Source organism: Tamandua tetradactyla, chromosome 8 (genome assembly GCF_023851605.1).
Source record: "Tamandua tetradactyla isolate mTamTet1 chromosome 8, mTamTet1.pri, whole genome shotgun sequence".
NCBI classification, from domain to species: Eukaryota; Metazoa; Chordata; class Mammalia; order Pilosa; family Myrmecophagidae; genus Tamandua; species Tamandua tetradactyla.
The window spans coordinates 70266238-70282433 of record NC_135334.1 but is presented as its reverse complement, the minus strand read 5'-3'; the positions used below and the strand labels follow the sequence as shown (position 1 = coordinate 70282433).

The 16196-nt window shown below is 49.8% G+C and overlaps 1 protein-coding gene across 5 annotated transcripts in view; it reads right to left on the bottom strand.

Annotated features, from left to right (window-relative positions):
- ARRB1 (arrestin beta 1) overlaps positions 1 to 16196 on the bottom strand; it is an 81464-nt gene that overhangs the window by 22964 nt on the left and 42304 nt on the right. For 4 of the 5 annotated variants that reach the window (XM_077113560.1, XM_077113557.1, XM_077113559.1 and 1 more), the window contains exons 2-5: positions 7280 to 7310; positions 5326 to 5386; positions 1278 to 1322; positions 342 to 538 (exon numbers count right to left, since the gene is read on the bottom strand). In XM_077113560.1, the coding sequence (XP_076969675.1) occupies positions 342 to 538; positions 1278 to 1322; positions 5326 to 5386; positions 7280 to 7310 (334 nt within the window). Of the gene's footprint in view, positions 1 to 341; positions 539 to 1277; positions 1323 to 5325; positions 5387 to 7279; positions 7311 to 10112; positions 13867 to 16196 lie in introns of those variants that run through there. The other variant, XM_077113558.1, reaches the window with a different exon arrangement.

The following is a 16196-nucleotide window of genomic DNA, read 5'->3' as shown; positions in this document are numbered from 1 at the left end:
CTGGCTTTGCCCAGGAGCCCTAGACTGATGGAGGAGACAGCCTTGGAGTATCCCAGGAGGGAGAAAGGGCTCCTTCTTTCTCTGCAGCAGCCCCCCTGGCTCCCCTTCCCCCCCACCCATGACCTGGGCCCAGAATGATCAAGGAGATCAGGGGTGATGCCCCTGGAAGTGGTCAGAGAATAGACACTTGCCGGGTAGTTTAAGTGACAGTGCCCCAGGTCCCAACGTACACTAGGAAGCCAGGTGGCATGGAGCTGCTGCCCTGGCCGTCCCCACCCCCCAGAGGGCTTCCTAGAAACTGCACTTCTGGAATAGGGCCCCAAGGGGTGCTAGTGCCTGACCTCAAAGGTGAAAGGGTAGGCATGCTCGCCCAGCTTCTTGATGAGGCGCTCCTGCAGCCGCGTCAGGGGCTTCCTGTCGTTGGAGGCCGGCGGGAATGACTGCACGTTGGCCACGAACAGGTCCTTGCGAAAGGTCAGGCCCAGGACATCCAGGTCCTCCCGGCCATAGCGGAAGGCGCAGGTCAGCGTCACATAGACTGTGGGAGCAGGAGGCACCGAGCAGGGGCTTGGGGGAGCGGCAGACAAACCTCGATCTGGGCTGGGGAGGGCTGTGCCATCCCCCCCTTGGGGAGCGGGGAGGTGACATTTGTGCTGGGGAACCTGGAAGAGCTGCCCAGGGATACCAGGGAGGAGGTGGGCACTGAGGGCTGAGTCAGTTCTGTGCTTCTCTGCCTTCCGCCTTCCACTCCAGCCCCGGGGATGTGAGGGGAGGCAGAGGAAATGGTCTGCCTGGTCCCAGGGGGAGGCTGGAGAAAGTGGCAGGACTGGAGGTGGGCCCTGGGGAAGGAGCAGTGTTGGAGAGAGGAAAGGCAGGGGCAGTAACCCCAGGGTGGTGTCCCAAAGCATGGGGTCTTGTACCTGCCCAATCCCTTCACCTCCCCTGGTATCAATTTTCTCTTTTGTTAAAGGAGACACTAATCCCACCCTGCTCGCAACCCCGGCCTCCTGATAGTCATTTGATGCAGCCGTGAAAGGTTCTCCAGAGGGACCGCAGGGAGGGGCAGGGCCGCCCAGGGCTGGAGGAGGCATGGAACCTGTGTGCGAGTGCTCACAGGGGCTGCGGGGGCTGGGCAGAGGCAATAAAATCAGCCAATGTCCCGCCCAGGATTAGGGGAGGTCGTGGCCCTGGAGGTGGGCTGAAGGTCGGTGGGGGAAGAGGAGGCCCTTGACAGGCTTGTGGTGGGGGTGGGGGGGAATGCATGGGAAGAGTCTCACCTCTCCTCTCCTTGAGATACTCAGGATCCACCAGGACCACACCATCTGGGGGAGGCCAGAGAGTGAGCAGACCCTCCCAAATGCACACTGAAACACCCCCCAAGCCCTTGAACCCCAAACACCAACCCAAATCTAATGGTCTGTCTATCCAAAAGCATCATGAAAGAAATAGGAAAGAACTAGTGGTCAATGAGAGGGAGGGGTAAGGCATATGGGATGTATGAGTTTTTCCTTTTTTTTTTTAATCTCTTTTTCTGGAGTGATGGAAATGTTCTCAGAAATGATCATGGTGGTGAATATACAACTATGTGATGATATTGTGAGCCACTGACTGCACACCATGCACGGAAAGTTTGTATGTTAAGAATGTTCATGTTTGCATGTTGTTTTGGTTTGATAATAAAAAATTAAAAAAAAAAAAAAAAGAAACGAGAAAGATACTGCCCACCTTCCAGCCCAGCTCCGCTGCGCCCCCCACCCCAGGACGGCTGAGCAGCCCACAGTCCTTTCTCCCCAGCCCTTGACTTTAAGAAGGCAATGGAGTGCAGCAGGTAAGAGCCTGGACTCTCGTCCAGACTGCCTGGATTCAAATCCTGCCTCTGTCACTTCCCAGCTGGTGATCTGGGCAGGTTACTTAACTTCCCTGTTTCTTCATCTATCAGTAAGAATAATAAATAAGTCTGAAAGCGCCAGACCCAGTATGCTTTGAAATTTAGCAGTTTGTGATTGCAGAAAGCTAATATGGCACGTCTTCTATATATCCTGTGACATCCTCTGCAGGGGCTGGGGTCATGCCCCATGGTCAAGCCCTGTCATAGCTCTGCAAGGAAATCCCAAGAGGGTAAAGAAAGTGCCCCCTGTGCTGGGCACTGGGGGGTCCCAGAGAGCTTTGGGGCCTTGTCCAGAGCTGATTGAATGACCTGCAGCAAGAAATGCTTTTTCCATCATATCATCACACTCTAACTTTATCTGATTATGTTTCTATGTTTAAATATAGAGGTTAAATATAGATCTATCTATATTTAGATCTATATTTAAACATAGATAGATCTATATTTAGATCTAAATTATAGATTATATTTTTAGCCTCACATTGGTTCAGGTCAAGTTTTGGCATTTATATGAATTCTGTATCCAACTTAGGAACAATTTTTGATTTTCAGAATTTTTTGGCTCTGGGACTGGTAGTGAGGGGGTCGCGATCCCGCAGCACCTACCTCGTGGGGCCCCGTGAGGTTTAAATGAGGCACTTGACAGTGTCTGGCACAAGCAAGCGCCCTGAGACCAGTCCCTGAAAGTGTAGAATGCAGCCGGACAAGGCACAGCTTCTTTGCCCAGCACTTCAGGAGGCCTGGAGCGCCGGCTCAGGGTCCCACCTTACCTGCCATCCCCAGTTCATCTCTGGCCGAACCTCCCCCAGCCATGCCCACTGGACACCACTGACTCCAGATGACGTTCTCCCTCCCTGCCCACACTCTACCCCATGTACCCGCCCTCACAGCCAATGGCTTGGGGAATCTCAGAGGCCTTGTGTAGAAGTGAGTGCCCTAACCGCAGTCCCGGGCAGGCCACAGGGACAGCTGGTCCAGACAGCGCCCTAAACTGTCCCCAGAGCAGCCTGCCCGTGCATCTTCCTTCCTTTTTATTCTGGGCATCTCTTCTGTGCCATGTCCTGCTCAGGGCACCTGAGCTCAGCGGAGAGGGAGGCCCAGGGAGAGCTCCCCACCTGACCAGGGGCCGGGGACAAAGAAGAGCAATTAATTAGATGATTGAGGGGAAGGGCAAGGCGGGCAGTGAGGACAGCATGGCTCTGGAGTTTGGGAGAACAGATTCTGGAGGCTGGGAGAGGAAGAGTGCAAGAAAAAGGAAGTCGGGGCTGGTCTTAGATGTCCCATCTGCCAAATCAGGGAGTTTGGATGCCCTGGGGTTTGAGAGGGAACTATGGGGAATATAGAAACATAGATGGATCTGTATTTAACCTCTACATTTAAACACAGACATCTATATTTAACCTCTATATTTAAACTAGATAGATCTATATTTAATCTCTATATTTAAACATAGAAACATAATCAGATAAAGTTAGAATGTGATGACATGATGGAAAAAGCATTTCTTGCTGCAGGTCATTCAATCAGCTCTGGACAAGGCCCCAAAGCTCTCTGGGACCCCCAGTGCCCAGCACAGGGCCTGGCACCAAGTAGTGCTCTGTGAACACTTGCTGCCCAGCTCTCACCCTTTCCCGGGCTCTGTGCCACCTCTGCTGCTGTCCCTGACAATGGGTGTGGCCTCGGGGAACCCACTGGAAACTGCAACTTGAAGCAGGCCACGGGTGAACACTTGGGATGCCTGCTCATCGCCTCTGAGGAGCCCGGTCAGGGAGAAGATGCAAACAGTAGGGCACAGGCAGAGCCAGGGAGGAAAAGTGGGGTCCTGCTGTCCCTGGCCGGAACCTTCCTGCTCCAGGCCAGGAAGTGCTCAGACCCTGTGCCCCAGAGTGGGTGGGGCCTGGGCGGGGCGGGCCTCTGCAGGGGGGCCTTGTCACAGCCCTCCAGCCCGGAGACCCCCAGGACTCTCCAGTTCTCCTGCCCCAACTCTGCAGATTCTCCCTCCTAGGGAAATGACACCTGCCACTGGGGTCTGCTGGCGTCTGGGCTTTGGAACCACACAGATCACTCTTGCCCTCCTGGCCCCAGGACGGGCCCTGGGAGGAAGGGACAGGCCATATTCTCTGTGATTTTTATCCCCAAGCAACACTCCCTAGTTTCTTCACCTGGACTTGACATCACGTAGTTTCCGGTCCCAGTTCCTCACAACCTGTCACCTCCTTTGGCCTCATTTTGGTTGGCTTATGGCCCTCTTTTAAAAAGTCATTTAAAATTCAGTTTGAAATAGTGGTAGGTGAAGGCAAGGGGTAAGGGGTATGGTACGTATAGTTTTTTTTCCTCTCTATTATCGTTTTATTTCTTTTTCTGTTGTCTTTTTATTTCTTTTTCTAAATCGATGCAAATGTACTAAGAAATGATGAATATGCAACTATGTGATGATATTAAGAATTACTGATTGTATATGTAGAATGGAATGATTTCTAATTGTTTTGTTAGTTAATTTTTTTTTAATTAATAATAAAAAAAAAGTCATTTAACTTCTCTGGGCCTCACTGTCCCCGTTTGTAAAATAGGGGTTATATTCTAGACTTCATGCCCTCGAACAGCCATGGGAAAAGGCAATGAGCCGGGGCTTTTCCAACAAGAGTGGTGGCTCTTTGCCAGGTGATTTTGCCTCCAGAGGACATCTGACAATATTCGGAGACATTTCTCATTGTCACAAGCGGGAAGGGGCGGGGCACTCCCATCATCCAGCGAATAGAGGACAGGTTTGCTGCTAAACATCCTGCAGCGCACAGGCAGCCCCCACGACGAGGAATTATCTGGTCCAAATCTCAACAGTGCCAGCTTGAGAAACGCTGAGCTAGAACAGGACCTGGGACGGTGCCTTCCGTCACACTCCAGTCTCTGGCAGGACCCCCGGGTGGGGGGGGGGGTGAGCCCCTATTTCATAGCCCCAAGAAGGATTTCCCTCCCAGCTCCCATGCCTGTGCTTCCCATCCTTTGCCTGAGTTTGAACTCAGGCTCCTCTCCCTACTAGCTCCGTGACGCAGAGCAGGCCACTTAACCTCTCTGTGCCTCGTTCTTCCTCATCTGTGCAACAGGGGCAAGTGCAGTGGCCACCCTGAGGGCCTGGTGCCCGGTAGTAGGCGGTGGCTGCTGTCACCATCCCCATCATCCCCACCCCCATAAGGACTTCTTCCCCATTTCTAACATCGAGCCTTCCCACAATTTCCTCTCCCACGGTCCTCAGTGGAGTGGGAAAGCAGCTGCTCAGTAAATGACTGAAGCAGGAAACCATTCCCAACCTATTCTTGGCATCGGCCCCTCTGGAGCCCCAACGGTGATTCCTGGGTGGCTTCCACTCGCCCTTCCCTATAAAGGGCCAGCCTGGGCCCGCGTCCCCCACTCCCCTCCCTCCCTCCCCATCAGGGACTCACCCACGGGATCCACGAGATTGATGTGGTCCACAAAGTCCCGTTTCCCCAGGTACACGGTGAGCTGGGGGAGGAGAGGCACAGGGGACGTTAGCGGCGGTGGGCCCGGAACCACTGGCTCCTGCCTCAGAGGAAACCTGGGAACTGCTCCCCCGAAGTTCCTCGACCCCAGTCCTCAGTTTACCAAAATCCGAACCTCTAGCCTGAACACTAAAAATAGCAAGCCCTTATAAAATGCAAAAAAAGCATTTGTTCGTCCCAAAACCTGCATGAAGTAGGTGTTACTCTTCCCATTTTGCAGCTGAGGACACTGAGGCCTGGAGAGATGCAGGACGCAGAGCAGCAGCGGCAAACAAGGGTGCTGAGCAGGCGCTGGGAGCAGCTCGAGGAGGGAGGGGGAGACACCGACCAGGCCGGAGTCCGGAGAAGGCAGGGTGTCCTGAGCACTGGGCTCTGTCCACCCACGCACATCACCCCGCGTGGTCCAGAGGGACCCGCTTAGGTGAGGAGTCGGGGAGCTGATCCCCCACTCATGAGCCAGGCTTCAGGAAAGAACTCCCCAAATAGGATTCCAGGGGCTCAAAGCCAAAACCAAAGTGTTAGCCTAGATGTGTCCCGCTCCCCTAGCCGTCCCTAAATCCTGATGACTCTACCTCCATCCCATTTCTCAAATGCGTACCCTGCTCTCCGGGCCCTCAGCCACTCTTGCCTGAACTCCTGCAGCGCCTAGCGCGGTGGCCCTGGCCATGGCCTCACCGCTCCAGGCCGTTCTCCCTCCTTACACAGACAGGTTCTCTTCAACCACCCATCTAACCGTGCTGCGCCCCATCTGAAAACTCTCTAACAGTTTCTCTGTGCCCAGGGGTGAGGATGACAAATGGGTTCCATTCTAAGTGCCAACTCCAATCAATCGCTGAGGCTGCCTGGAGCCCCAGGCTGAGAGGAACTCTTAAGGGGGAGAGGAGGCCCTGGCTCCGCAGGGAAGTGTGACCAGGCGGACCGGGGATGTCTGCTGGGGACACAGATGGCAGATATGGGCGCATAGGGGGTGGTCTCTGCCAACCCAGCTGGGAGTCCAAGCTCCTAAGCCCACTCACAAGCCCCCCCGCCACCTTGTCCAGCCTCCCGCCCAGCCTCAGCTGCCCCCCACCTGCTTCTGGGCACTCCGACACTGAACTGCCTGTGATCCCTCCTCTTTCGATTTTATGTTCATGCCGAGAATGCTCCGTTTCATGTGGCCACCCACTCGGCCAGGATCCTTCCTCTGCACTCCCCTAGCCCCTGAGCACCCCTTGACTTCACACTTGCCTCTTTCTATTGAAATGACCAATTTCTGTGTCTGTCTCCCCCATCTGACTTGAGCGGCAGGGGTTGTGCCGTATTCATTGCAGCACACCCACCCCCGTCTCCACTGGGCTCAGCCCAGACCTGACCCGAAATGATGTCAGTGACAAGTATTTGCTGCACTGAGAGGAAAGCAGGATGGAGCCCGGGGCCTGTGAAAAAAACAGAAGGATGGCAGGCACTGGGAACTGCCCTGGATTCTGAGGTGATCCCCTGGGCTTCGGCACAAGAGGCCCCAGGGGCTTCCTACCCCAGAGGAGCCTGTCTCCGGGCCCTCTGCACCTACCAAATCCGCATGTGCTGTGTTTGTCACACTCACACCCAGGTCTCTCTGCAGTGGGCTGTCTCTCCCACACCAGGGCACGGGCTCGCTAAGGCCCAGGGGAGTTGAGCCTCCTCCCTCAGACAGGAAGTTTCCTGGATCGGCTCTCTCCCCTCTCGGGCTGAGAACTCTTCACGACAGGGCTGTCCCCCCTCAGACAGGGGGCAGTGCCTCCTCCGTCCCTCCGGATGCTGCGTGGTCAGTAGAGATCCCATGTCCTTGACCGTCCCAAGAGACGACACAAGAGTATGGGGTCAGGAAGGGGATGGGGTGCAGCTCTTCCAGACTCACCTTCCCATTCGGGCTTGCCTTCTTGAACACACTGTAGAAAGAAAAAAAAAAAGGAAAGGCCAGAGTTAGCTCTGCAGTTGACCTGAGGCAGGACCATGGACAGGGGGCCCGAGGCTCTGCCAGGAGAAGCAAACAGGCAAGGTCAGGCCTGGTCAGATGGTACCACCTCCAGGGCTGCCCTGCCCAAGCCGCCACTACCACTGTCCTGGGCTAGGGCAGCAGCCCCTGCAGCCTGCTCCTCACCCAGCAGGCAGAGGGAGGCTTTCGAAGTGTCCATCAGACCATGTCACTCCTTTGCTCTTAGCTTGCCCAGAGGAAATGCCTTGAGTCCTCGCCCCCTCTACCTGCTCCCCTCCAGCCACATCTGCCTCCCTGGGCTTCCTCAAACTCACCAGGGCGGTTTCTGCCTCAGGGCCCTTGTACCAGCAGTTCCTATCCCCAGAGCTCTGCTTGCCCAACCCCATTGCCTTATTTGATACTCAACCATACCTGGCATTCTCAGTCCCTTTCTCCACTCTTCCTTTTTCCCAGACACTCATCACTTTCTAACCTACTACATACTTTGTTTGCTTATGATGGTCTTTGCCTGGCTACTCTGCTAGGTTGTCAGCCCCACGAGGGCAGGGATCTTCGCCCCTCTCGGGCACTGGTGTATCTATTCCACCGGGCAGTGCACCAAGAAGGTGTTCAATAAATACTTGTTCATGAGTGGCAGGTAGCAAGTACGCAATAAATATTAATTGAATGGACGAATTAGTGAAAGAATCCACTGCTCCCCCTTGACTTAGACACTGAGGGGAAGGGAGGGGCTGGCCCCTGGTCACACGTCAGGGCACTGGCCTCGGAGGCGGGCAGAGGTGAGGTCCCTGAGCCTGCAAAGCGCTCGCCCTGCCTTCCGCGGCGCATACTGCCATCCAGCATGCTTCCTGTCTCTCCCCAGCTGGGGCTGGAGGCCTGGGGTCCCCTCACCCATTCACGATTACCTGACCCCAAAATTTCTCAGAATAAGTGTTGAGAGGAGGGAAGAAAAGTGAAAGATGAAGGCAGAGGCCTAGAAATGAGAGATGTTGGGGCTGAGAGAGGAGGGGAAAGGGACGCGGCCCTGGCAGTATGAACATAAACAATAAGGGAAAAAAAAAACACGAAGACAGGGAGAGAGAAACATACACAGAGAGACGGAGCAGCACCCACACGCAGCTGACAGGGCTCCAGGCCACCCAAATCCTTCCCTGGGGGCAGAACGCCCAGCAGGCATCCCGTTGGGCAAGGCAGGGAGTGGCCCACCGATGTCAGAGAGACGGTCATCTGAGAAGGAGAGGGGGTGGTGCAGCCACACTTGCTCCCCAGCTCCTGCCCAGCCCACCTACCCCCTCATGGGCCCCTGGGGACCACTGACGGGGCTGAGTGTTGTTTGCAAAGAAGGACCTGGCCCATCCCTCCCCCACATCCCCTGGGAGTCTGAGCTTTTCTCCTCCTCATGAATATTTATCAGTGTTTGGAGTGTAAAGATGCCACAGTCTGGGGTGTGATAATTGCTAAAGTGAGAAAAAATATAGATCACACGGTTTGAACCAGCAGCTTCCTGGCTGGGGCTGGACCGCAGAGGAGACCCAGGAAGTGGCCCAGGCCACAGGGACCGAAACTGCTGTCCAAAGCCACGCTCTAGCCTCAGGAGCTCCGGCTCTGAGAGAAAGGAGAAAACAAACTTGCTGGGATGCCCGTGGGAAATCACTGAGTCAGGGAAAGCCATTCCAGTGACCCCTGAGAGGGATGAGGGGTACCCTGGCCACAGGACGGGACTGGGGCCATGCTGTGGGGGGTGGGGGGGAGCAATAACCAAGAAGGGAAGGAGAAAAGAAGGGAATAGCATCTGCTGAGTGCCTTGTTATTTCTCACAACAGCCCTGAGATGGATCCTATAGCCCCATTTTATAGATAATTAACTGAGGCTCAGAGAGATGCAGTAATTTACCCAGACTCACACAGCAAGCAAGGCGCCAGGTCATGTTCAGACCTAATTTTGTCCATCTGCTTCCAGAAGCTTTCCATCCAACCCCACCACCTTCCTAAAGGAGGTGTTTCTATCAACATCAGGAATAACATGGAAGAGAGGAAATGAGGACAGCAGAGGGGGGAGGAGGAGTGGATGAAAAGGCGAGTGAAGGTGGGGGGGGGGGGGCGGGAAGCCTGGCCAGCAGTGGGGGATGTCCTGCCACTCATTCGGCACCGGGGCCACCTCCTTCAGGAAGCCGAGGACGCTAATGGCTTCCTTAAACAACAGCAGCCGCTGCCGCATTCCCTGAGAGCATGTCATGCCTTAGTCATGTCTCCGGGTATTTTCCATTGCCACAATCCCATTTCAGAGATGAGGAAACTGAGGCTCGGAGAAGCAAACCGGTTCTGCCTGCCTGCAGAGCCAGTGTCCTTCCTAGGCAGTCATACACCGAGCCCTCCCTGAAACCATTTGCCCTGACTTCCTGGACTCTGACGCTGTCAGAAAAGAGACCCCTGTGGGAGCGTTTCCAGTTCACGGGGTGCACGGGCTTCACCACAGTCAAATGGCTCGCAGGGCTCCTGCCTCTCCACTGAAATAGTAAGAAACAAGTCCACAAGAACACACTGTGGTCAAAGCCAAACTTCCCTAGCGTGGGGAGGGCTGGGTTTGCCATCTTCCCCAGGTCCTGTCCATGCCCCGAGAGCCTGACCCTCAGAACCAAGGCTAGGTCCTCAGAGAGAAACGCCAGTGCTGTTCTAGCTGAGTAAGGCTCCTGGGCCACTAGGAACGGAAACCCACCCAGACTAGCTCAAGAAAAGTACAGAGACAAAAATCTCACGGGAAGGAGATGCAGGCAGGACGCAGGGGGGCTGAATCCGGGAACGGGGAAGCCATCAGCTTCTTAGGCAGTCGCTTGCTCTCTCCACCTCTCTCTCTGGGGCTGCATGTTCTCCAGGCTGCACTGCTGCCTGTTCAGCTGCTGCATCCTCTCGCTCTGTGGACCAGCTCTCTGCTTACTCAGGGCTTTTCTGCTCCTCCATCCTTCTGGCTTGCATGTGGTTCTCACTTTCACCCTATTTCTACTCTGCCTCTCACTCAGCTCCACACTGCTAACTGGCTGAATGGCCCAATTCCAAATTCCCAGGAGAGGAATTTGATTGGTCAGCTTTGGTCAGGTGTCCCATCCATTGGCCAATCAGCTATAGGTAGGGTGTGCCATGTGGGCCGGGGAGGCTTTGGCAGAAGAGGGTTTCCAGAGCACTGTTTTTCAAACCAGGGGTCACAACCCATTAGCTGGTAATGAAATCAACCTAAAAGATTGCAAGCAAAACTTATTTTTGTTTTCTAACAGATGGAATAGAACAGAAAATATATGCATGCATTGCAGGTAGCAAAGGTTCTGTAGATACTGCCATATTCTCCAGAACCCAGTTCCCTTCAAAAGCTGAGCAATGGGAGATCCCATGTTCCCAGGCTTGTGAAGTGAGGCATGCCCTTATGGCTTGCCCTAGCCAATGAAGGAGGAGCAGAAATGTCACTCCCAGGAAGAAGCATTTAATGGCTGGTGCATGAGTCCCTGTCCCTTCTCTGTTAGTTTTCTACAGCTTCTATAACAAATTATCACAAACCAAGTGGCATAAAGTGACTCAAAAATGTATTACCCTACAGATCTGTAGTCCAGAAGTCCAAAATGGGTCTCAGTGGGCTAAATAAAGTCAAGCTATCAGCAGACCTGCGTTCTTTTCTAGAGGTTTGAGGGGTGCATTAGTTTCCTAGGGCTGCCATAAAACTTTACCCCAAATTGAGTGGCTTAAAATAGTTCACAGTTCAGGAACCCAGAAGTCCAAAATCAAGATATCAGCTACGCTGGTTCCTTCCAGGGGCCCTGAGGAGAAAGATGTCCGTGCTTCTCTAGTTTCTGGTGGGTGCCAGCAATCCTCGGCATCCCTTGGCTGGTAAACACATCACTCCAATCTCTGCCTCCATCTTCACGTCATCGTCTTCTCTGTGTCTCTGTATGTCCTTCACTGTCTCTTTTCAGGACACTCTCATTGGATTTACAGCCCAATCTAATCCAGTATGATCTCATTTTGATCTTACCTTAGTTACATCTGCAAAGACTCTATGTCCAAAGAAGGTTCCAAGTTACAGTTATTGGGGGATACACTATTCAATTCACTGTAAGGGACAAATCTGTTTCCTTACCCTTTCCAGCTTTTAAAGGCCCCACTTATATTCCTTGGCTCATGGTTCTCTTCCTCTGTCTTCAAAGCCAGCAACAGCAGGTTGAGATTTTAATCACATCACGTCATCTGATTTCTTCTGTCACCTTCTTCCATTTATAAAGACCCTTGTGAATGCACTGGTCCTCCCTGAATAATCCAGGATAACCTCTGTTTTAAAGTCAGCTAATTAGCAAACTTGATTTCATCTGCAATCTTAATTTCCCTTTGCCGTGGAAGGAACACATTGGGATTAGGGCATAGGCAGGTCTGTGGGGAGGGAGGACGTTCTACTAGCTGCCTACCACACCCCTCCCTCCACCACTGCAATTAGCAATGACCCAGATGGTCAAGTCTCCATCAATCCGGATCCCAGAGCAATCCTGCTACATGGTGGGGGTGTAGCCTGAACACAAAAGAAAGCTTTTAAATCACTAAGACTTTAGGGCTGTTTGTTACTGCAGCAAAACCTGGCTTCTCCTGGTTACACAAAAGGGAAATAGTATTTAGTGAAACTTTTGCTTCAGATAAATGTATCTGCTCTGAATTACAATTGAAAATTAATTCCACGTGATGAATTTTAAAATATTTTAAAAATCCATTGCTCTAGAGAAACAAGCCTGAGGCAAGCATGCTGGCTATTGTTTTCTGGTTCTGTTCCATCAGGATGATGCCAGGCAGATAGGCAGGTCATTAACCAGACTGTTGGTTTCACCAGTGAACCCATTTCCCAGCTGCAGTTGAACTTGATCAACTTTGACACTAATATTCTTCAGCTCTTCTGGGTGCTGTCAGCAATCCCCGCAACCATTTGTGTCAGGGCTGGAACCCACCTGTCCGAGGGGCCACAGGGAGAGGCCTGAACCGCGAGGGACCCAGAATGAAGTACGTGCCAAAACAGATTACTCAACAGCTGAGTCATTATAAATCTGTATTGTATAGCCATAAAATGAGATGTTTCTGTTTCCTAACTGCTGAAGCAAATACCAGGCAATGGGTTGGCTTAAACAACAGGAATTAATTGGATCACAGTTTTGATTAATGAAGTCCCAAATCAAGGCATCATCTAGACCATGCTTTCTTCCAGAAGACTGTGGCACTCTGGGGCCGGCAGCAGCGACTCTCGGCCCTGGGCTTTCCATCACGTGGTGATGCACATGGCAGCCTCTCCCGGCTTCTAGCTTCTCTTTTGGCTTCTGCACACTTTCAACTTCTGGCTGTTCCCTGTGACTTTCTCTCTGCCTGATTTTCACTCTGCATATAAAGATCCTCAATAATCTGGATTAAAGCCTGACCTGATTAATTTGGGCCACTCTTTAACTGAAATAGCACCTTAAAGATAGCTTATTTATAATGGGTCCATACCCACAGGAAAGGATTAAGTTTAAGAACATGTTTTTCTGGGGTACAAAAACCACCACAGGCTATTATATAGCATAGAAATTAAGCTTGCATATGTGCTTAATATGTGTGACAGAATATTAAGTAGAATAAATTAGGGATCAAAACAGATTATTTAATATGAGCTGAACTTTGTACTCAATAAATACCCAACAGAAAGCATGAAAAGTCTTAATATTGCTAAAATGACAATACTCCTCAAACAGATCCATGTATTCAATGTAATCCCTATCAAAATCATAGCATCCTTTTTTGCAGAAACTGGCAAGCTTATCCTAAAATTCGTATAGAAATGTACAGGACCAAGAATAACCAAAACAATCATGAAAAAAGAAGAACAAAGCTGGAGGTCTCCCACTTCCTGATTTCAAAACTTACTATAAAGCTACAGTAATCAATACTCAGCTGTTTTGGCATAAAGATAAACATATAGAGCAATGGAATAGAATTGAGACACCACAATTCAACCCATACATTATGGTCAATTGACTTTCAACAAGACCATTCAATGGGAAAAGAATAGTCTTTGCAACAAATGCTGCTGGGACAGCTGGATATTCACATGGAAAAGAATGAAGTTGGATCCCTACCTCACACCATATACAAAAATTAGTTCAAAATAGATCAAATGCCTAAATGGAAGGACTAAAACTTTAAAGCTCTTATAAGGAAACATAGGTGTAAATCGTCAATGACCTTGTATTAGGCAATGGTTTCTTAGATATGACACCAAAAGCACAAACAACTAAAGAGAAATAGATAAATTGAATTTCAAAATTAAAAGCCTTTGTGTTTTGAGGGTGCACAGGTAGTTCAGAGGTTAGAATGCCCGCCCTCCATGCGGGAAACCTGGGTTCAATTCCCAGACCATGCACCCAAAAAGAGAAAAATTTTAAAAATCTTTGTGCTTCAAAGTTCCCTATCAAGAAAGTGGAAAAGACAATCCAAGAATGAAGAAAATATTTTCAAATCATGTATCTGATAAGAACCTAGTATTCAGAATATATAAAAATCTATTACAACTCAAGAACAAAAAGACAAATAACCCAACTGAGAAATCAGCAAAAAAAATTGAAAAGACATTTCTCCAAAGATGGATAAATGGCCCCATATCATTAGTCATTAGGGAAATGCAAATCAAAACAATAACAAAAGTACTTTACACCCATTAGGATGGCTAGAATCAATACGTGTTAGTAGAGAAAATTCATATTACCACGTGGATGAACCTTGTAGACATTATTCCAAGGTAAAGAAACCACACACAAAGGACAAATATTATATGATTCCACTTAGTTGAAATGTCCAGAATTGGTAAATCCACAGAGATGGGGGCTGGTGGCAGGAGGAAATGGGAAATGACTGCTAATAGGTACAGAGTTTTTTGGGAGGTGATAAAATGCTCTGGAATGAGAGGGTGGTAATAGCTGTACAACTTTGTGACTATACTAAAAATCACTTGATTGAACACTAAAAAGTGAAATATCACAGTATGCGAATTATGTCTCAATTAAAAAAATAAAACTAATCTCTTTTTTGGTTCAAAATATGCTACATGCCAAAAGTAAAAATTTTAACCCTCTTCTAGGAAAAGCAAATCATTAGTAAAAAAAGGTTCTCCAATTTGAAAAAATAATTACAGATTTTAAGATTAAATTTCAAAATAAATAATTAATGAAAAAAAAAGAAAATGTGTCTAAATATTAACAGAAGTTAAGGATGACCCCCCTACTTCTTTATACCTCTTATTTTTCCATGTTGCACAATAAGAATAAATTATTTAATAAAGAAGCTGTCACTTTCCTAACACAATATGTCTCAAGACTTGGTGAAAGGAGAATTTGGGGAAAAAAACAAATAATTTGGAGAAAATTTGAATCCTAAAACTGGATCCTCTGATTATGTGACTTTACAATCCAGAGTTTATGTCTGTGTGGTTCCTGAGATCCCTCCCCAGGCCTGCTGTGTCAGCTGTTGTAAATGAGGGTAGAGATCTTATTCTTGTTATTGACACTGGATTCCTGGGGTATAAGCCTGGCCCATGGTACACAGTAGGTGCTCAGAACATAAATACCAGTTGATTGTTGTTGAATGACTAATCTAACAGAAGTAGTCATGAGTGAGGATGAAGTTTTAAAAGATGGTGGTGACAACCATTTTTCTGGGTGAGTGGACTCCAGGGATTAATTCTTCTATCTATACTTCACTTCACAAGCAATATTCTTAGGGATTAGAAAGTGCTTCACAGAGGCAGGGTCCCAGCCACCATCAGGCTGAGCCAGGCATGCAACTGACACACCCCAAACAAGCTCTGCTCAGCTTTGATCAACAGCTACCTCATTTATTCCCTCACCCACTGAGTAAATTTCTCTCACACACGGCCCCTATTACTGCCCAATCTGGGGGCACTAAAATGAACAACTCATGGTCCAAAAGTCAAGTCAGACAAACCCAAGGACAATGGCCACTGTGCATTCAACTCTCCCCATGAGCTGTGCTAAACACTTCACACATGCTATTATATCATTTTCATATGGTATTTTCTATCATATATTTAAGAGGAGAAATCTGAGACTCAGAGGCCCTACGTAACTTGCCCAAAGTCACACAGTATCAGAAAACTCACAGGGGAGAGAAACCCCATGAATGGAATGCCTGTGAGAAATCATTTAAACAAAACACATGTGTTACTCAAACACCAGAAAACCAATTCTGGAGAGGCTCTCCGTGAAGGCCAATTCACTACCAGTGCATTGAGAGAGCACGGATAACAATTCATCCCTTTGTGAGTGGTAGAAAATCATGTTAGAGAAGAATGTCATAAATGCAGTGAATGTGGGAAGACTTTCAGATAGCACTCAATCTGCTGTTAACATCAGAAAATTCATCCAGGAGAGAAACCACATTCTTGTTACTGCTCCGCGTGTCACAGATACTAACTCATTTACACCTCCAAGAACCCTACAAGGAGGTACAGCTATTAAGCCCATTTCACAGAAGAGGAAGCTGAGACCCAGAGAGGTTAAGTAATTTGCTCAAGGTAGCACAGCTAGTAAGGAGCAAAATCGATTTTGGAACCCAGGCCGTCTGGCCCCAGAGACCATGTACTCAACAACTCACAATATTGCCTGGAAGAGATGGGATCGTGGGGCTCTGTCTGGGGGTGGGTGGGTAAGGCTTCGAGGGAGGCAACAGCAAATGACAAAGACCTTGAAGAACACCAAGAGGTGACAGCACTCACTGGAATGAGTAACTGAATCCACAGGGTGCTAGGGAGACGGCAAGCTGGAGTGTGTCCG